Genomic DNA, 20,499 nt, shown 5'->3' with positions numbered 1-20,499 from the left:
AGCAGATGCTCGTGAGCTGCTGTTGCATGCCAAGCACCTGGCTGAGTGTTTTGCTAGGACTAACCGGAAGTGGTCCCTGCCGGTGGTCCCTGCCTGCGAGCAGCTCAGTGTCCTGAGGTGGGGTGTGACAAGGACACACATAGTTACCCTACCTGCCAGCGCTGTAAGAGCCACATATCTGTGTGCAATGAGAGTCCGTTCATTGGGTTTGGGCCTCCCCCTTACATTCCTTCCACTGTTGTTTTAGGACCCCTGTGAGGACAAACGTCACAAAGACATCTGGTCCAAGGAGAAGACATGTGACCGCTTCCCAAAGCTCCTCATCATTGGCCCCCAGAAAACAGGCAGGTTGCTCTGTTCTTGGCCAGGGTCCCTCACCACCTGCTGTCTCAGCCACAGAATTCTGGGACCACCTTGCCCTGGTTCCAGTCCTCGACAGTCTGCCCCCCTCTTTCCCAGGAACTGAGAATGAAGTTGGGATGAATATGAATTGTTGGGATGAACGTGAACTGCCTGTCAGTATGGAAGTGGGGAGAGGGTGGAGGACAGCGTAGAATTTGCTTATCAGCCCTGAACTGCACCCTCAGGCAGCTCTCTTCCTGGGAGTCTCTGAGTCTAGGCAGAGAAGCCCAGATCAGCTGTTCCACATGTTTGAGCAGTGCCAGGCAAAACTGGTTCAGGGCAAAGAGGACCGCAATCAATTAGTCATGTCTGCCAGAGGTACAAGGGGGAGGAGCAATGATATGCTTGCTAAGTGTTTGCCATCCACACATACTGTCAAGCACAAATGGGTATGCCCATTTTACAGATAAAATAACTTGAGGCTCAGAGAAGTGAGGTGACCTCCCCTGACACACTCAGTTAGGAAATGATGGATCTAGGTCTTGAACCCTTATCTCTCTGACCCCCCAAGCTTATACTCTTAAAGAAACTAAACTCTATAGTTTCCTTCTCTTCCAAGATGTCTTGTTATAGCCTACAAACCATAGACTCACGCACAGGAAAGGAATGAACTCTCTGAAGGAAGGGGTAGGTCCTGTACTGTCGAGTAGGACAGACAGGGTGAATGAGGGAAGGGCTCCCAGAAGGAGAAGGCATTTGAGCCAGATCTCTTAGACCTTCATGAATTTCCTGTCAACAGACTGCAAGGTCTAGAGCTCCCTTTTCTCTGAGCTCCTCCCACATGTCAGAGGACAGAGGCCCAGACCTGGAAATCTAGTTCTGGGATTATGAGATGACCCTAATGAACTGGGCATGGCTCCTGGAGTAGAGGGGTGGGAAGGATTCTGAGGCCAAGTTCTTGGTTAGTGTTTAGGATGCTGTGATGGATTAGTGATGTCTACAGTGGATGTAGGAGTTGTGGTTCCCACATGCATGCCCTGTATTTGCTGTCCTGGCTTTCGTGAAGTTAATTTGGATTGCACAGGTGTAGAAACTAAGCCCCAGAGAAGGCAAGGGACTTTCCCAGGATCACCCCATGAGTCATGGAGAGCTGGAGTCAGAATCCATGATCCCGACTCCATGTTTGTGTGGGGCTGAGCCCTGGTATCGGCTATCTTCCATCCCTGCAGGCACCACGGCCCTCTACCTGTTTCTGGGCATGCACCCGGACCTCAGCAGCAACTACCCCAGCTCAGAGACCTTTGAGGAGATCCAGTTTTTTAACGGCCACAACTATCACAAAGGCATCGACTGGTGAGTGGCCCTGTCTGTCCAGAGCTGGATGGGAGCTCGCTGGCATGGAGTCTGCCCAAAGGAGGTCTCCCGTGCTCATGGCAGGAAGCAGCTGGCCCTTGCTCACACACAGCTGAAGTTCCTGTAAACAGGGACAAAGCTCAGTGACCCTTGAGTCATGATGTTGGAGCCTTGTTACGGGCGGGACATTTGATGAGGAAGCCCTTTGCCCCTTTCTGTCACTGCCTGGGGTCAGAGGCTGCTGGAGGTGGGAGCCAGCACCTCCCTTGCTTACGGGAAAACAACCTGAATCCCAGACGAGGACAGCGACTTGCCCAAGGTCCCAAGAGGTGGGGACAGGGCAGGGGCTAAAATCCAAATGTTCTGACCCCGAGAGCTGGCTGAACTTTGCTTGCCTCACCTTGGAGCAGGTGGTGTTCTTGTGAGCCCTTCAGAGGCGGCTTGCCGGCCTTTGGGGAGTTGCCTGGGGAGGTGGGAGGTGGTAGCAATCGAAGCTTTTTTCCAGAACCTGTCAACGGAGGTTATGGCGGTAGGGGGTGGGGATGGGGTACGTGGGGATGGTTTTACGCTCCAGTCATTTCAGTTTGCACCTTTCTCGACTGTTCGCCTTTTCTTACCCTATCCGTGTATTACTCTTATTATTTTCATGTCAGTGGTTTGCCTGTGGGTGGAGAGATTATGGCCTCTCTGTTGGTTTCTGTACTTTTTCTCTCTCTCTTTTGTCTATCATCTGCCTGCGTAGCTGCCTACCCATCTCTGTCTCTAACACGTGGACTATCTCTGGGGTCCCTGGATGTCAGGTTTTAGGGAGGTGACATGGTGCAACACCATACATTTAACCTCAGCAGGGCTTGGGGCAGCGCCCCGTCAGCAAGCACCCCAGCAGCACATACACGCATGAACACGTTTCTAGCAAAGTCTGTGACTATTTACACTAAGATTAATGGGTCCGGTTTTGCTGCCAAATGGCTTTGCTCTAAACTTGAGGGAAAACGCTTCTGTTTTCAGAGCTTTCTCAATTTCGGTGTTACAGACAATGGACTGTGAGTGTACAGATGCTATTTCATAAAGAAAATTCAGAAATTGAAACTAACAGAATGCTGTATGTTGTAATTAGAATTTTAAAAATAAAATTCAGAACTAGGAGAGAGCTAGCAGTTCCTCAGCCCTGTTCCCAAGATTTTGGTTTTGTAGGTAGGTGTAGGGCAGAGTGAGGAGCCTCAGAAGCCCCAGGGCGGTTCTGACTAAGGGGTTTCTGGGACCTCCCTGGAGTAACCCTGTCTCCCAGGATCCAATAGGGATCCTACACCCTTACCTAACGTGGGCCTATGGGCTTTGGTTCCCATGAAGCCCTGAAGTTGTCCCACTATTCTGTATGAGTAGGTGCCCCTGGAAGGCTCTGGAGTATTCATTTAGCTTCCTGAGGGGTCCTGCGGAGCTGGTCCCAAAGGGCTGGTATGGGCATCCCTTGGGCTGGGATATGGAAGGTTCCTCTGGAAGGCTGTCAGACTGACCTCCTTGAGGCCAGGGAGGGGTGTGACTGGCAGAAGGTGACACACTCCCCCTGACTTTGTCTCCTGGTCCGCAGTGACAGCCTAGAAAGTGATATTCTAGGCTAGTAAAGAAACCCTGTACTCGGGATGGGGCAGAGCAGGAGGGGGCATCTCTTGGGTCCATTCAGGCTCTTCCTGGGGTCAGAGGTATCCCAGTTTCCCCCATAGAGCAGGGGGTTAAGGCCCTGTCATTTTAACTGGGAATACCTCTTTCAAGATTCAAACACACCACACACCATCCCATGCCTTATAACCCATATCACTTCCATAAGTCTTCCTATCCTCCTGACTCCAAGGTCCCCCGAAAAGGAATGGATTCCACAAAGGGGGACTGCCCAGTGGCCGACCATCTAGAATCCCTACCAGGAGCGGGTCATTGGGATCAGCGTGCCTGCTGGCTTTCTGAACTCCGACCCCCAGCGACCTCTCCCGCCGCATTCCTCCGGCCCCTTCTCACGAGTCTTGCCTGTGAGCTCTTCCCTCTGGGCTTCCTGCAGGTACATGGAGTTCTTCCCCATCCCCTCCAACACCACCTCTGACTTTTACTTTGAGAAGAGCGCCAACTACTTCGATTCGGAAGTGGCGCCCCGGCGCGCGGCTGCTCTGCTACCCAAGGCCAAGGTCCTGACCATCCTCATCAACCCAGCGGACCGGGCCTATTCCTGGTACCAGGTGAGCCGGGGCTGGGGAGGAGCCCTGGGTAGGGGCGTGGGGCTCTGTCCACCACTCAGCTACTCATACATTCATTCAACAGATACTTACTAAGCCCACCTGCCCACCCTGCTAGCTTCACTGGGGTCCCTGACACCAGCAAGGGGTGGAGGCTGGTTCCACTTTGATGAAAGTGAGATTTGGTGAACAGTGATCTTACTAACTGGCCTCCTCGCTAGGCATGGGGAGGGGTGGGGGTGGGGATTCAGAGGAGGATAAGGCTTAGGTCTCCGCGTTCATAGTAGGGGATGCAGACACCTGATCAGGTAATGAAGTTACCTGACTGTTGTCTGAGCTAGAGAAGGTAATGACTCCTCATCCCCACTCGACAATGTAAGAACTAGAACTTTCTTTAACTTCAGTGACCTGACTTAATTTCTTCTGAGCACCCATTCCACTAGGCTTATAGGAAAGCCTAGGCTCAGGCCTTTTGGGAGGTTTCCTCCCCTGCCTGCCAGTCTTCCTGGGATTCTGGTCCAGGGCCAGGATGTGGGGGGTGAGTAGCTCATCCACCCACTGGTCCAGGAAGGCCTCCTCAGGCCTGGCCACTTTCAGCAGCTCCCTGCAGCCCTTTGAGCCTGTCCCTTCCTCTCTGGGGCCTCACTGCATCCGCCATCCTGGTGGCGGGCCGGGTACAGATCCTACTTGCTCTCTGCTCCCCACAGACTGCCCACCCCAAGGGGTGTGTGAGCCTTGGTGCAGTGGGGAGGCCCAACAGTGTGACCCCTGGAGGGCAGGCTCCTGGCCTCTGGATGGGACCAGCCCATGGCATAATCAGGTGGCTCAAACATGGCATTTTCTGATTCCTTTCCTATCCTGTCTTAGTCTGTTCGTGCAAAGATAATTAAAATATCATGGACTCGGGCTTAAATAACAGGAGTTTACTTCTTACGGTGCTGGAGTCTCCAAGGACAGGCTCAAGATTTGGTTCCTGATGAGATCACTCTTCCTGGCTTTAAACAGTTGCCTTCCCACTGTGTCCTCACAAGGCCGAGAGGGAGAGAGCCAGAGCAAGAGCGGGAGCATGCACTCCCTCTGGTGTCAGTTCTTACAAGGGCACTAACCTCATCATGGTGGCCCCACCCTCATGACCTCATCTCCCCGCCCCCCCCCCCAGGTACCTCCCCAAGGCTCCATATCCAAAAACCATCATACTGTGGGTTAGGGCTTCACCGTAGGAATTTTGGGGAGGAGACACATATGTTCAGTCCATAATAACACCTTCTAATTTCTACAGAGGACAATTTCTCAGTTTAGTATAAATGGCTCTTAAGTCCTTTCTAACATTGCTAAGCTCTGTTTTCAATAAGAGTGCAAGCTTTGGGCTCAGGACCTGTAGCAGACATTTATTTGTATCTGGCTGGCATTTGCGAACATTGCTTTATTTTTATTGTATGTATGAATGATCACCTTCTTTATGTGACAGCCGAGTCTGGTCTTCTATTTATGGAGGCAGTAGTGAGTTTTATTTTGAAATAGTTTTATGTGAATAAGAAAGATGAGTCAGTGTGAATCAAAGTATGTGGACCTCGGCACACACAGGTGGCTTGTGGATATGGGAGACATCAGAGAGGTGATGGGAAGATGGTCAACATGTGGAAATTCTGATCTAGTTCGAATCCAGTCTTGCAAAGGTGGAAAAACTAAGGCTCTGAGAGGCCATGACTCCCCAAAGTCAAAGAGTAGTGAGAGGCAGATCTGGGACTTGAACCCAGGGCTGCTGGTTCCGGGCAGGGTCTTTGGGCCCCTTAGTAGCTGCCGAAGAGAGCCTCTTGTTTTGTGCCCCCATGTGACACACTGACCCTCTTCCCTTACCTGCAGCACCAGCGAGCCCATGATGACCCAGTGGCCCTGAAGTACACCTTCCACGAAGTGATCACAGCTGGGCCTGATGCGTCCTTGAAGCTTCGGGCCCTCCAGAGCCGCTGCCTGGTCCCCGGCTGGTACGCTACCCACATTGAGCGCTGGCTCAGCGCCTTTCACGCCAACCAGGTAGCTGCCTGTCCCTGGCCCTTGTGGGGGGCACTCAACAGTTCTGGCTTGTGGCAGCTGGCAGAGAGCCTCAAATCTCTTTTGTCAGTCGTGGGGCCCGAAATGTCCTCATTGGCGAGCTAGATCTTTGGGGTCTTTGAAAGTTTCGTTCTTGTTCATCCCAAGGCTAATGTGTGAAAATTCCCTGATCCCATGTCCTGTCACCATGCTCTTTGTCCCTGAGGGGAACCCAAAAGCCCTGGGGTAGGCTGCCTTCCTGGGAGGGGTGTGGTGATGTAGGGAGAGCCTGGGCAGAGAGGTAAGCAGGGACAGATCACATGAGGCATTTTAGGGAACTCCTTGGAGGGTTGAGGCGGGAGAGTGATGTTGGGCCAGAGGCTTAGAGAGAGACAGAGAGGGATATGGTAGGGTCGTGACAGGCAGGCAGGAGTAGAGTGATAGCTTCCTTTCTAGGAGAGGGAAACCGGCAGAGAGCAGGGAGTTGGACTGCAGAAGCCTGAGGTGTAGGGACACCTGCCATGCAAGAGTGGGAGAGGAGGCAGAGACTATGGACTAAAGAGTCCCCAGTTTGTAACCATGGCTGCTTGCCCTTGTAGTAAATACAGGTTCAGATCATCCTGGTCTCTTCTCTCTTTTCTCCAGATTCTGGTCTTGGATGGCAAACTGCTGCGAACAGAACCTGCCAAAGTGATGGACACAGTGCAAAAGTTCCTTGGGGTGACCAACACTATTGACTACCACAAAACCTTGGCGTGAGTGTCTTAGCTTTTCAACGGGGTGATTTTCTGAGCAGGCACCTGGACCCAAAAGCCAAAGGCCTGAATAATTATGGAGGAGACACAGATAAATTAGAGTTAGAAAGTGTGCCTATTCCCGATGGCTGTTTAGTGGAAAAGCTAATATTAATATGATTTGGGTCATATTAATAAAGGTATCAACTCAGTAAAAAAGGGAGGTGGTAAATATGTTCCATTCTGGCCAGTCCCACCCCTGGGGTTTTCTTTTCAGTCTGTACTGAACATTTCCAGAATCTGTTATTAAACGAACTTAGACTAATGTTAGGCAGCCCTAGTTCCCACAAGGGCTTCTTAGCATTAGGTCATGATTTAAATATAATTTCAGGAAAATGAAGCTACAGATAATTGTCGATGGATTATAATCGCACTCACGCAGAACCTGGTACAGGTGCGCTGAGAATGCCTTCCCAAGACGGGTAGAGGCCAGCCTCTGTGGCAGGAGCTCAGGGCTAGAGAGTTATGTGTTAACCATGTTACAGACAAGTGACTCATACAGCTGTATTGGAGTGAGGAGGTGGCCTCAAGAGAGGGAGGAATAAAATCACCTTCCCTGGTTACCTTCTTGGAAAAGTCATGCAGCAAGAATGTCCCCTTTTCGCTGTCTTGGAGGTAGAAGGGGAAGAAGAGAAGCAATCCTTTACCTCGAGGCAAACAGGAGCAGCAGCTAAGGGTGTGGGGCTGTTGGCCTCAGAGATGCCTGGGTTGGGAGACCCATTATGTCTTTAGCTGTGTGACCTTGGACAAGTGTCTTAGCGCCTTCGAGCCTCACTTTCCTCATCTGTACATTGGAGATAAAGGTGATGACTCCTGCTTCCCAAGGGCCCCTGTATTGCATGAGGCATGCATGTGGAGCTCTTAGCTCTGTGCCTGGCATGTACTGATGCTCAGAGATCATCTTCGTCTTCATCTTCCTCATCTTCCTCCTGTATGCCTGCCCTGTGACCCAATCAGAATTCCCTGTCTCCTACACATGCCAAATGCGAATTCTGCTTTCCGGCTGTCCTCATGCCGGAAGCATTCAGCTCTGATCTGGGGCTGAGTTCTGATGCCAGTGTGCCTCCCCTCCCTTGGCAGCTTCAGATCTCATCTCCTCCCTCCCTTCAAAAAAAAACCTTTGAAGGCCCAGCTTGACTTTGTATCCTGAAGGCAGTCTGGCTCTGTCATTTCTGAAGTTTACTCCAAAAGCCAGAATTTCCCAGTGATGGATATGCTTAAGTACTAGTGCAGATACTGCGTTTCTTGAAAAATCGACAGTTTATTAGAACACACACCCACAACAACGCCACTAAGCTTTTGCTTCCCTGTTGGGTTCTTGGGTGAAAAAAGGTGCTCGGCCCTGAGTAGGAGAGTGCTCGGAGGTTTCCTCGAATCCTGAAGGATGGATGGCAGGTGTTCTTCTTCCGGGTTGCTTGCTGGAGGGACTCGAGCTGCCCCGCCAGGATGAGAGCAACTCAGCACGTGAGCTGCTTTCTGCTGGGAAGAAGGGGGCAGGCGTGTTTAGTGTAGCCCAGGGCCAGCAGAAGCAAACCCCAGCCCCCACACATCTGTCTATCTGTGGGTTCCAGAGTGTGCTTAGGGGAGTGGGTTTTGTGTTCCAGGCTCTGCCACTTCCAGGGTCTGTGAACTTGGCCTTAAGGTGGGAAGGGGATGGGCTGGGCTGGCTCCCATCCATAGGCTTTCCCCACCTCCGCAGGTTTGATCCAAAGAAAGGATTTTGGTGCCAGCTGCTCGAAGGAGGAAAAACCAAGTGTTTGGGCAAAAGCAAGGGCCGGAAATACCCAGAGATGGACCTGGATGTAAGTGCACACACTGCCTGTGGCAGCTGGATCCCAGGGGCGGGGGGTGTCCCTGAGCGGCGGGGATCCTCTTTCCTCTTGACCCTGCACTGAGTACCTTAACGGCCTTGGCCTTTCTTGGATGTTGTTCGTACAAGGAGGGAATGGAAGCTGGGACATGGTGGGTTAGAAAAGATTTAGTCTAGTGACTATTTATGACCTTCTGCCTAGGGCTGAATGCTGTGGGCTTTGAGGATGGATCAGGTGTGTCTTTGCCTTCACGGGACTCCTGGTGGGGGGGGGTGTGGAAATAAGTCACACACACCAGGAAGAATACAAGGCAGGACGTGCTTCCTGCAGTAAGAGAGCTGCACGCGAGTGCTAGTGGATTTCCACCAGAGATAGCACTTGAAGCTGGGAGGGGAACCAGAGGGGGAGGGGCTCCGGAGCCGGGCCTGCGAGGGCCGGACAGCATTTGGCCCGAGGTATGGATGGATAGGGGGATAAGCCTTCTTGTGGGAGAGAATGTCATGTCCGAAGGACGTAGGTCAAAGGTCACACACCCTGCCTTTCAGTCCTGATTTTAACTAATTCCTTCTTTTCTCCCAATACAAGAATTTTGACCTTGTGGACTATGTTTCAGTGTCCTGCCATCTAGCTTTATTTCGGAGGCTGCCATTTTGAGGTCGGTAGTGAATAAATGATAGGTGTGTGGGTTGATGCTGACAGTGGTAGATTTACAGAGGGGAGGAGTCCCTCTAGAATCAGCACTTCCCCGAGATCTGAACTCTTCTTCCTGTTCCAGTCCCGCGCCTTCCTGAAGGACTATTATCGGGACCACAACATCGAGCTCTCCAAGCTGCTGTACAAGATGGGGCAGACGCTGCCCACCTGGCTGCGGGAGGACCTCCAGAACACCAGGTAGCCGCGGCCACCACAGCCAGACTGAACGTTTGTGACGGCCTGGACGGCCTGCCGCATGCTGAGCCAGACTGACCCGCAGAGTGGGGAGCTGGGCCTGGGCTGGCCGGGCACTTCCAAGCAATACTCAGCTGAGGCCCAGGCAGGGCCAGGAGAAGAGCCCAGGCGGGTCCACAAGCGCCGCGGAGCATCCAGCGCTGGGTCTGTGGCCTCCGGGACCTCCCTCGCCACCAGAGGTCCGTTCCGTGCACGGCCTTCCGTGGGGAGGCCACTCCCTGTTGGTGGAAGGCCACGTCCTGGTGAGAGGGAGTCCGTGAGACTCCCTTTTCTGTCCCTCACTGTGTCCTACCAACCATGCCCTCCCCTTCATCCCGTCACTCCTTGCGCCGGCGGGGTCTCCCCTCAGTATTAGCTGCCATATTTTCCCTGTCCTCCAGACAACAGGGAGAGGAGCCCAGCTGGGCCTTTTGCCAAACTAGGGAGAGAGACTGGATGCCTCCCTGACTGTTTTGAGCCAGGCACTTCAGAGGGGCCAGCTGGGTGCCCAAAGTCACTGGGCTGGATGTGGTGGGGGGCCTTCAAGAAAACTCTGCACCTCTACACGCATTCCGGTTAATACCTTCACATCTCACTTTCCCTCCTGGGGAAAGAACTGCTGATTCCTACAGTATCCACCCAGTCCTCAGGGCCTCCTTCGGGACCCCGGGGCACTGCCATGCCATTAGGACCCAGAGACCCAGGCCTCCCTACCCTGTTCCTCATCCTGGGATATGACGTGTGGTATTTCCTGTGGTAAAAGACTGAGGCGGTTCAGGAGTCTGCCAGTATACATGTCCCAATGTACATACGTTGTCCCCACGCCCTCCCCCAACCTTGGCCCCTGGGCAGACCCTGGGCAGTGTGGTGAGACTGCCATCCATGGCTTTGTCCCAGCTACCTGCGGCCAAGGGCTCCTAGAGACCCCCTTAACCCGCACCCCCAAATACTAAGAAGCTAAAGTATTTTAATATTTTGTTTTTTTTTTTTTCTTGGTGCCAGAGTTTATACCCTGGGTGCTGGGGTCACACTGTGTTTTTATATATATATATATATATATATATATATATATATATATATATATAATGTGTATATATATATATTATATTTTTTTTGGTTGGGTTTGTTTTTAATTCAGTCATACAAAATGGTGGCAAGCCCCAGCGGCCTATCTCAGTGCTAAAGAATGAGATGGAAGGGAAGAGAGGGCGTGTCCTCGTGTGTCTGGGCCTTGGGGAGACACTGTGGAGGTGCCGCTTGGAGAGGTGTCTGTTCCCTCCCCAAGTGTCGCGGCTGCCCTGGGGCTACTGTAGCTGAACAGAGGTGGTGAGGTGCACAGGGAAGACCTGCTCTCTCCGGGACAGCTGGCCTCATGAAGTCAGTGACCCTGGAGGAATTTTGGCCAAAGGAGACAGCAGGGCTGGGGTGGGAGGCCAGGGGGCTGAAGGCCGTCCTGTCCCCTCCTTGTCACATGGTGCTAGGTTGGGAGCCGCCCTGGGAGCTGGGCTGCCTGCCAGGACCCACAGAACTGTCTCTAGGCCCCTTGCAGATCACGGGATCTCGGGGCTGTTTTCTGGTTAGGGTCTGCTCCCACCCCCCTCTTTAACAATGTGAAGTGACTAAGGCTGGGTGCCTCTCCCCGGCCCCTCCCACTGCCAGTCAGCTTCCAGCCAACATCCAGAAAACCCTTTCTGGAGAGCCTTGTCTTGTTAGGAAGACTCTAGCATCTTGGGGCTGGAAGGGTCCTTTGACGGGTATGGAAACAGAAAGGCGAAGCGGCCTCCTTGGCCAACTCCTCACAACTGGGTGAGAGCGGGGTGGAGAATTAAACCTAAGGCTCCTGATTCTGGGTCCAGTGCTCTTCTTTCAATGCCACACTGCCTCTGAGCCCATCCTGGGGACCCTACTCTGTGCCAGCTTCCTATCCCTCCCTCAGTCACACCCGTGGTCATCCAGGATAGGGGACAAACCACTCCTTCCCAGCCAGGGTGCCTTTGAGCCTTCTCCGTTCCTGGTCTGCACATGCAGTCCTGCCTTGCTCTCCCTGAGAGGTCCTCCCCGGTCTGTGGGGGTGGGGGGTGGGGGCGGGTCTGTCTGACCTCTGAACCCAAGCCCTTTACTCAAGTTCTTCACCGGCAGTGGAGAAGAAAGGGGAGTACTCAGCGGGACGGCTGTGTGTGGGTTCACTGTCTTCCGAGAGAAGCCTTCTCATCATGCTTCTCATTGGGGCCTTCGAGGCTGGGAACCCAGTATCAAGCCCGCAGGGGATGAGGAACAGTGTCTGGGGACAGGGTGGCATGCCTGCTTGTATCTTGTGAAGACTTGCCAGTGCCATGGAACCAGACCTGCACAGAAGGGGGCAGCAACTTCCACAGTGCGGACCCCAGGCCTGGTCTCCCATCTTGCGGCGAGGGGCTCGGGCTCTGTGGCCTGTGCTGGACCTTTACAGCTCCCACTGCTGAGATCTATCCTCTGTGTCTGGACACCTGCCCCCCTCTCTGGGAGCTCGGAACGGCCGGTGCGCCGGCAGCTCCATTTCTCTCTGCCTCTGGCCTGAGGAAGGAGCAGGCAGGTTGGAGGCCCCGGGGGCCCCTGTGGGAGCAGAGGAAGTGGTGGGGAATGTTGTCCAGGTCCTTCTGGAAGGCTGGGCACTTGACTTGCCATATGTTCTGAGTCTGTCTGGTCCCTGCTGCTTCTTCCCTTCCCACTCATGAATCTTGCTCATGGACCTGCTGCCAGGAATGTAGCTACTGGGGAGGGGGGACAGACAAATCCTTCTAGGGGCTCTCAACTACTGAGCACACACATCTTCCTCATGAGAGGGCAAACCAGAGGGAGGTAGGTATAGCATCTCTGCCTCCTCAGTGTCCCCTAGCGCACTGTGTTTGGCCAGAGAGGGAGAAACAGCTTAAATCATGGAGTGGATGCTGCCGACCATTCTCTCATCCCTCCCATGAGCCTTTGCTTGGGGCAGGCGCAGGTGGGATGTCCCCTGTGACTGCCTCAGCCACTTGGGGTTCTAGAACTGCCCATAGTGCACGTCTTGTGTGTAGAGGAGTCTGAGGTTTAAAGATGGGCCTCTTCCAGGCCTGTGAGGAGAAGCAGCCGGGGCCTCAGGGGCCCTGCTGAGGGAGCAGCCATCTGTTCCCCATGGAGGATGACTAGGCTGACCCACAGAGACGGGTGCCCTTAGGAGCGAATGGTCCCCACCGGTTTGTGAGGGAAAGAGCAAGTGAAAATACATTGTACCAATTATTTTATTTTGAACACCTACTATCCTCCATCTAGAGTTAAAATGAACATTTTGCCACATTTGATTTCTCTCTCTCTGTATGTGTAAATTTTTTTCCAAACTAGTTTAAAAGTGAGTTGCAGATATCATGAGACTGGACCAAAATGCCTCAGCTCGCATCCCCAGAGAGTTAAGACATCATGCTACATCTTGGCCGGTATCACACCCGAGACAACAGTGATTTCCCAAGAACATCTGCTATTGAATCCATGTTTGCTCCCCCACCCCCATAACTTTTACGCCTGGTTTTAGAATCAGGATCCGCTCAAGTTGCATACATGACATCTTGTAACTGCGGTTTTTGTTCAGTCTTTCCCCTCTCTGGTTGCTTTGGTTTTTTAAATGATGTTATTTCTGAGGAGAGCAGGCCCCCTGTCCTATTGAAGTCCCGCACCTGGATCTGTGTGATCATTTCTTCATGGCGTCACAGAATGTGTTCCTCTAGCCCCCGTCTTGTCCAGGGTGATTAAGGCTGCATGGATTTCTACCTTCTGTGCTGACTTGACATCTTCACTCCAGCCTGAGATGCCTCTCTCTTGTCCCCTGTACCAAGTGCCAAACCAGCAGCAGGGCTCAGTGGAGCCCCAGGAGCTCAGGGGAGGGCAAGGGAGGCAACCCTTGCAGCTGGGCCTGCTGGGAAGGAGATGCCTCCGGCCCAGAAGAGCCTGTGCTGCCCGCTCTGATCCTGGCAATGGGCCACAGGGCAACGAATAGCATGTCTGTCTGTCTGTCTGTCTCTCTCTCTCTTTGTTTTGTGGCCTCCCGGTTTTTACTTCCTGGAGGCCCAAGGTCTGTGTGCACTGGAACAGAGCCAGGCCCCTGGGATGCACCAGGGAAGGGCCTAACTGGGGAACTGCCTCCCCCAAGCTGTAGTGTGAGGAGGAGAGCCCAGGGCCAGAGGCAGGAGATGTGAAATTTCGTCCCTCCTGGTTTAGTAGCTACATCACCGTTTCCCCTCCAGGGCCTCAACTTCCCCATTTACAAGATGTGCAGATGAGGCTATAGCAGGGGTTTTCAAATGTCCAAGAAGAAAGCAGGTCTGCTCTAGTGGAAGTGAGGGTAGAGGGTCCAGACCCCTGCCCTCGAGGCAGTGCTGGGTGCCTGGTTTGCAACCCTGGGCCAACTGCCCCCCAGGGCTTGTCCTTGTCAGCTCGGCCAGCCAGAGATTTTTGGGAGGGGCGTGGGCTTTGTGAGGGGTCAATGTCAAGGGTCTGGGGAGACTCTGGTTGTGTTTTATCCTAATAAGTTCTCCCTTCCTCTCTCCTCCCTCTCTCTGGCCCTTGAGGAGAACGAAGGAGGGGAGAGGGCTTTCTATGACTGTGCTAGCTTTTATTATCAGCAAGAGGGCTCCTTTTGTAATTTGCATGAAATTCATGTCATTTCCTGGGGAGAGGAGAGGGCTGACTGGAGAGGGTGGGGGGCACGCTAGGGGAGCAGACAGGTTTTCTTCCCTTATGGGGGTTGGGAGAGGGGGAGGAGGGGGTGCTGCCCAGCTCACCTGATCAGGGCTCTCGAACCAGCCGTTTTGGGTTGTGTTAAAAGTGGGAACCTTCCTCCATTAATGTACAATCTCGAACTAACTGCTAATAAAGTGGGGTTCTATTTGTACACACTGGTCATGTCTGTGTGTCTTTGAACTTTAAAAAAGGCCTGTAGGGAAGGTGGCCATAGGGAGGTTCACACCACAGCCAATGTGGCCGCCCCTGTGTATGGCGGGGATGTCATCTTACTCTTTGATCCCCTGTGTTCCTCGTCCTTGCGGGGTGTGGAGGAAGTTGGACTCAGTGGCCATTCCTGGAGAACTCGGTGGAAATGCAGATCCCCAGGCTGCATGCCCAGAAAGTCATCACTGGCAGTTGTGAGGTAGGGCCCAGCCGTCTGCATTTTAACCTCTCCACGCCGAGGCACCACACTTTGGGAAACCCTCAGGACCCTCTGCGAAGCTTTAAAACAATGTACCTCTCCGGACTCCCCAAAATGCGCTCTTTCAGAACCTCTGGGAGTGGGACCCAGCTAAGTGCTTTTTAACCAAGTCCCTGATGCACGGGAAGATTTGGAAACGCTGACCCAGGCCACTGAGTGCAAGGCAGAGAAGGGCCAGAGGAGCGTGGACAGCTGCTGGGGGCATGCGAGGACACAGCTGGGAACACCAACATACCAGTCCCGGTGCACGGGAGCAGCACTGGCGGAGACCTCACGGGTCGTCAGCCGGGAGCCTGGGACGGGCCATGTGGCATCGCCCACACTACGTGGCTGGAGGCTACAGTAATGGGAGCAGCTCCAGAAGGCACGATACAGAAGCGTTCCCGTGCCAGTTAGGGGGTCTGGCCGCATCAGAGATTTTTGAACTTTAAAATAGCCGGTATTTGTTTTTCAAAGAGAAACACTGAAAACCGGGTAAAGGCAGGGGTACTCCAGTTGGAATGGGGCCAGGGTCTGGGCTCTCACCAGCTAATTCCTCCTCTCAGTCCCCCATATTATCTTAGAACCCCAAAATCCTTGAAACACAGTGTGAAAATCCAGCCCAGCTGCTCTCAGAGGTCCCAAGAGTCTGCATTTCTTCTTCTTTTTAAATATTTCATTTATTTGAGAGAGAGAGAGCACAAGCCAAGGGGAAAGGCAGAGGGAGAAGCAGACTCCCCACTGAGCAGTGAGCCCAAAGCAGGACTTGATCCCAAGACCCTGGGATCATGACCTGAGCTGAAGGCAGACCCTTAACTGACTGAGCCACCCAGGCACCTCAAGAGTCTGCATTTCTTCCTTCCTTTCTTCCTTTCCTTTTCTTTCTTTTTAAAAGATTTTTAAAAACTTTTTTGACAAAGACACAGTGAGAGAGGGAATCCAACCAGGGGGAGTAGGGGAAGGAGAGGCAGCCTTCCCCATGAGCAGGGAGCTGATGCGGGGCTCAATCCTAGGACCCTGGGGTCATGACCTGAGCCGAAGGCAGATGCTCAATGATTGAGCCACCTAGGCGTGCCAAGAGTCTGCATTTCTTTCTTTCTTTCTTTCTTTTTTAAGATTTTATTTATTGACAGACAGATCACAAGTAGGCAGAGAGGCAGGCAGAGAGAGGGGGAAGCAGGCTCCTCACTAAGCAGAGAGCCCGATGCGGGGCTCAATCACGGGACCCTGAGATCATGATCTGAGCCGAAGACAGAGGCTTAACCCACTGAGCCACCCAGGTGCCCCAAGAGTTTGCATTTCTAATAGGTTAAGTGAATAAAGGCGGTCATAAAAAACTGAGGAGTCCACTCAAGGAATCTGGTATTCCAAGAGCAGTCTAGGCTCCCAGAAATAGGCATCTCCCTCAGAAGCTGTGGATCGTGTGCATAGGGCAGTATGTTCCATAATAGCAAAATGCTGGAAGCAACCTAGATGTCCATCCATAGGGGATCAGCTACATAGCTACTAGTGTAGCCACACGCTGGTATGTGATAATGAAAATACCTAACTCAGTCTTCCAAGTCCTGCCAGGGAAATTTCTATGAGGCCGACCTACAGTGTGACCATTTTTGAAAGGAATGCTACATAGTGTGTATTTTTCCTGGGAGTGTAGATAACATCCCTCTCATCCCAAACTGGTAGCTAGTTACTTCTGGAGGAGAGAGAAGAGACCGGGAAGAGGGCAAAGGTTCAAAGGGGATTTAAGCTTTTGCTGCAACACTTTTTAAAAAACAAAGACAGGATATTTGTGCATCACTTGAGGAATGAAAGTCTTCATAAAAAAAATACCTAGGAATGGGTGACGCAGAAAGGAGCTCCAGGCGCCCACTGTTGTAGGGATGATGCCATGAAGGCAGCACAGGTGTCCTTGACCCAGCCCTTGGGCTCCCATCAGAGCTTGGGGCTGTGGGGGTTGGTGGGGGGGGGGTTCTTGCCTTGCCACAGCTATCCTGAGCTGTCATCAAGATCCCGAGCAGAGGATCCTGACTCGCTGTGAGACTGGAGGCAAGTCTCCCCTCCCTGTCTGGTCTGCAGAGCCCAGCTCTCACATGCTAACAGGTGGGGGAGTTAGAGCCCACATCATTGGAATTGGACAACCTGCCACAGTGTGAGACAGACCCCGACGAACGCCTGTGAAGTTTCTGACAAAAGCGTAACATGAATCTAGCCAGTGTCTCTCTGCTGAGAGACAGTTTGCAAAATAACTGGCCTGAACTCTAAAAATGTCTCAGTCATGGAAAAATAAAGGCTGAGAAATGGTTCTGAATTAAAGGAAAATGAAGACATCTGGCAATCGCATGTCCCGTGTGACCCTGGAAGGGGTCCTGGGCCAGGAAACAATCAGCTATAAAGGACACCAGAGGGACCACTGGCAAAATGCAGATGTGGACCGTGTCAATTGGATATAGTGTTGTATCTATGTGAAATTTCCTCATTTTAATGCTTGTACTGTTATTTAAGAATATAGAAATTTTCTTAGGTGCATACTGAAGTATTTATGGGTTAAAGGGAGAAAAATGGAGCTTGAATTTAGGCTTATTCGGTGCAGTCTAGAACTTGTCCAGCAAGGGGCAGTGTGAGCTCAGCTTTTCACAGCTAGGGTCCCTGAGAACCTCTCCACAGAACACCTCCACAGTAGTTGGCGGTTGCTGGTGGAGGGGTAATAATATTACAAATAATAATATCAATCAGTTAAATTATATGAATACTAAAAAGCGTTTCTCACTTCTCAGGCAGGCCCTCTGCTTGTCAAGGACTACCTCTTTTAATCCTTGCAAAACTCTCTGAGGTTAAGTATTAGTATCATTCCTATTATATACAGGAGGGATTTGAGGTTCAGAAAGGTTAAGTAATTCTTCCAGGATCACACAGCTGGAGTCCTTGGTCTGGGAGACTCCACAGCCGGAAACCCCCTGGGCTGTACTGTGCTGGTGACCGGGCATGGGGCAGGAGAGGAGACTCTACCCTCCCCCACATTCTATCTCTAGCCACCGGGAACTCTGGACCCTGGGTTCCCGAACACCCACCTGTGCCAGACATGGACACTTCTTGACTCAGAATCAACTGAGCGGATTTTTTAAATTACCTGGCCATGTTGCTCCAGATTCTGCTGCAGAAACTCTGGGAAGGGCCCAGGAACCTGTGTTTTAACGAGTTCCCCAGGTATTATGTTGCGTGACCAGAGGCTGACAAGTCTCGGTCACTTTAATCCAGCGTGTTTTCTTTTCTTTTTTTCTTTTTTAAAAGATTCTATTTATTTATTTGACAGACAGAGACACAGTGAGAGGGAACACAAGCAGGGGGAGTGGGAGAGGGAGAAGCAGGCTTCCCGCCAAGCAGGATCCCAGGACCCTGGAATGATGACCTGAGCCAAGGGCAGATGCTTAAGGACTGAGCCACCCAGGTGCCCCTCCAGTGTGTTTTCTTCCTGCCCTCTACAGCACTAGTCCATGTGCTTCTGGGGTAGAACATAGGTGTGGATCCCAGCCCCAGACATCCTCCCAAGAAGCGCCGTAAATTCCCTCTCCCTCAAGACTCTCCCTTCCCCTCCATTATGACATTTTTGGAGGCTTATTCCCTCTGTCTGTCAAATCTGCAGCCCTTAAATCTCTCTTCATACAGGAAGTCTTCCTGGCTTGCCTCTGCATACTCTCTGATCACAGATATTGATCAGATGGTCATTAAAAAAAAAGGAAATTTTAAAAGAGTATTATACAATAATACATGGTATGATGTATGGGTTATGTTGCAGATAATTTTATTATAGTGGATGTTTATGTTATCAAATGCATATATCATTATTATACTATTATGCTATCAGGTAGATGATAGGCATTTAGTCCCAAGGCATATTTTTCGGCCTGATGTGGTAGAGCTAAGAAGGCCCATTTAGGGGGCACCTGGGTGATTCAGTCAGTTGAGCATCCGACTCTTGATTCAGGCTCAGGTCATGATCTCAGGGTCATGGGATTGAGCCCCGTGTCGAGCTCTACATTGAGCCCCATGCTGGGTTTCATACTCAGCATGGAGTGTGCTTGTCCCTCTCCTTCTGCTCCTCCCCTGCTCATGCTCTCCTCTCTCTCAAATAAGTAAATTAATTGAATTTAAAAAAAAAAAAGGCTCACTTAGTCTCTTGGCTCTTCTCTTCCTTATTTTACAGATAGGTAAATTGAGGCCCCGGGGCAGGTAATGGGGCTCTGATGATCTTGAAGACCCTTGGTCCCCATACTGCCTGTTCATGTAGATATAAGCTCCCCCATGTCAGACCCCCCAAATTTCTACCTACCTGGCTCATAGCAGCTTGTGGTCTAAGGAGGGGAGGCAGAGGGAAGTCCTCAGTGGCCGGCCCAGCCCCCATTCAGCCCCTAGTGCGAAGGAGGGCCAGGGCCATCTGCACAAGCTGGAGTCAGTTACCAGCTGTTTATGGGTCTTTGCCTCTGGTGTTTATAGTTCCGCCTTTGGGTCTGCTTTGCATCCCCGCTAATTAGAACAATACTCCAGAAGGCGGCGTGCAGTGGTGGGGCACCACTGACGGGGAGCAGCAGGCTGGACCTGTGCCCTGGCTTCTGCCTTGCCTGGCTCCAACAAGGATTTCGGGCCCTTTTCAAGGACACAGAAGGGACAGCAAAATGGCGTCAATTAAAATCAGGTGAGAGAACAGGCTCGTGGGGGAGGGGAGAAAGTGGAGGCAAGACAAAGGCTAAGAAATGCAGGCAACATTTGGGGCCAAATCCTTCCTTTTAAGAAAATACACTTTAGGGGCGCCTGGGTGGCTCAGTGGGTTAAGCCTCTGCCTTCGGCTCAGGTCATGATCCCGGGGTCCTGGGATCGAGCCCCGCATCGGGCTCTCTGCTCAGCAGGGAGTCTGCTTCCTCTCTCTCTCTGCCTCCCTCTCTGCCTACTTGTGATATCTCTCTCTGTCGGATAAATAAATAAAATCTTAAAAAAAAAAAAAAGAAAACACACTTTAAAAAAAATCACAAAAACGATAGCTGCCCATCGTGGAAAATTGAGAACATACAGACAAATGAGAGGAAAATTTTCAAAATGTATCCCACCACTGCTCATATCTTAGGACTTTGCCCTTCTGTCGGATGTGTAAAGTTGTTTTTGTAGACATGACAATATTCCGACATTCTGTTTTGCAAACCTCTTTTTAATCATAATAAGTTGTCAACACGTTTACGTGTTATTAAACATTTTTCTGCTACATCAAATGATGCCATTTCCATTTTTATTGTGGCACGAGATAGTTGCGAAAGAATTGAAATCACTGGTGAGGTACAGAAACTCTGAAGTGTGAGTGTTGCTCTTGGTCTGGTCCCCAGGGTAACGCTTCTAACTCTTTGGTGGGACTCCTTCACACACTGTCCTACGTACGCAGCAGAACCTGGGTCGTAGTTTATATAAATGACCCCCTCTCCCTGGACACTGAGGGTGAGCACATAGCTGTGGCTTGAAGCCCACAGGCAGCCAGTGTGTTCTGGGAAACCTCCGGATACCACAAGCAGATCAGTTTCTCCCAGAAAATCTCGTCAGTGCATCACAGTGAGGGACGTCCTCAGGAACATGCTGGAAAACTCAGGCATGAGTTCCATGGGGCCGCTTCCTTATGTAGTCATGTTTGTTTATATTTTTTATTTTTTTTAAAATTTTTTTATTTTAATAAACATATAATGTATTTTTATCCCCAGGGGTACAGGTCTGTGAATCGTCTGGTTTACACATTTCACAGCACTCATCATAGCCCATACCCTCCCCAATGTCCATTTCCCCACCACCCT

General features: G+C 51.6%; 1 protein-coding gene across 4 annotated transcripts in view; it reads left to right on the top strand.

Moving 5' to 3' along the window:
• NDST1 (N-deacetylase and N-sulfotransferase 1) overlaps window positions 1-14,380 on the top strand; it is a 58,709-nt gene extending 44,329 nt beyond the window's left edge. For 3 of the 4 annotated variants that reach the window (XM_080803984.1, XM_080803985.1, XM_080803986.1), the window contains exons 9-15: window positions 248-344; window positions 1,572-1,695; window positions 3,746-3,920; window positions 5,781-5,951; window positions 6,594-6,703; window positions 8,442-8,544; window positions 9,329-14,380. In XM_080803984.1, coding sequence (XP_080660110.1) covers window positions 248-344; window positions 1,572-1,695; window positions 3,746-3,920; window positions 5,781-5,951; window positions 6,594-6,703; window positions 8,442-8,544; window positions 9,329-9,448 — 900 coding nt within the window. In that variant the 3' untranslated portion in view covers window positions 9,449-14,380. Of the gene's footprint in view, window positions 1-247; window positions 345-1,571; window positions 1,696-3,745; window positions 3,921-5,780; window positions 5,952-6,593; window positions 6,704-8,441; window positions 8,545-8,754; window positions 8,788-9,328 lie in introns of all 4 variants that reach the window. The other variant, XM_080803987.1, reaches the window with a different exon arrangement.
• Window positions 14,381-20,499: the final 6,119 nt, after the last annotated feature.

This window comes from Martes martes (genome assembly GCF_963455335.1).
Source record: "Martes martes genome assembly, chromosome: 5".
Classification (NCBI taxonomy): Eukaryota; Metazoa; Chordata; class Mammalia; order Carnivora; family Mustelidae; genus Martes; species Martes martes.
Note: the sequence above shows the minus strand (reverse complement) of the source record. Positions and strands in the feature narration are given on the sequence as shown.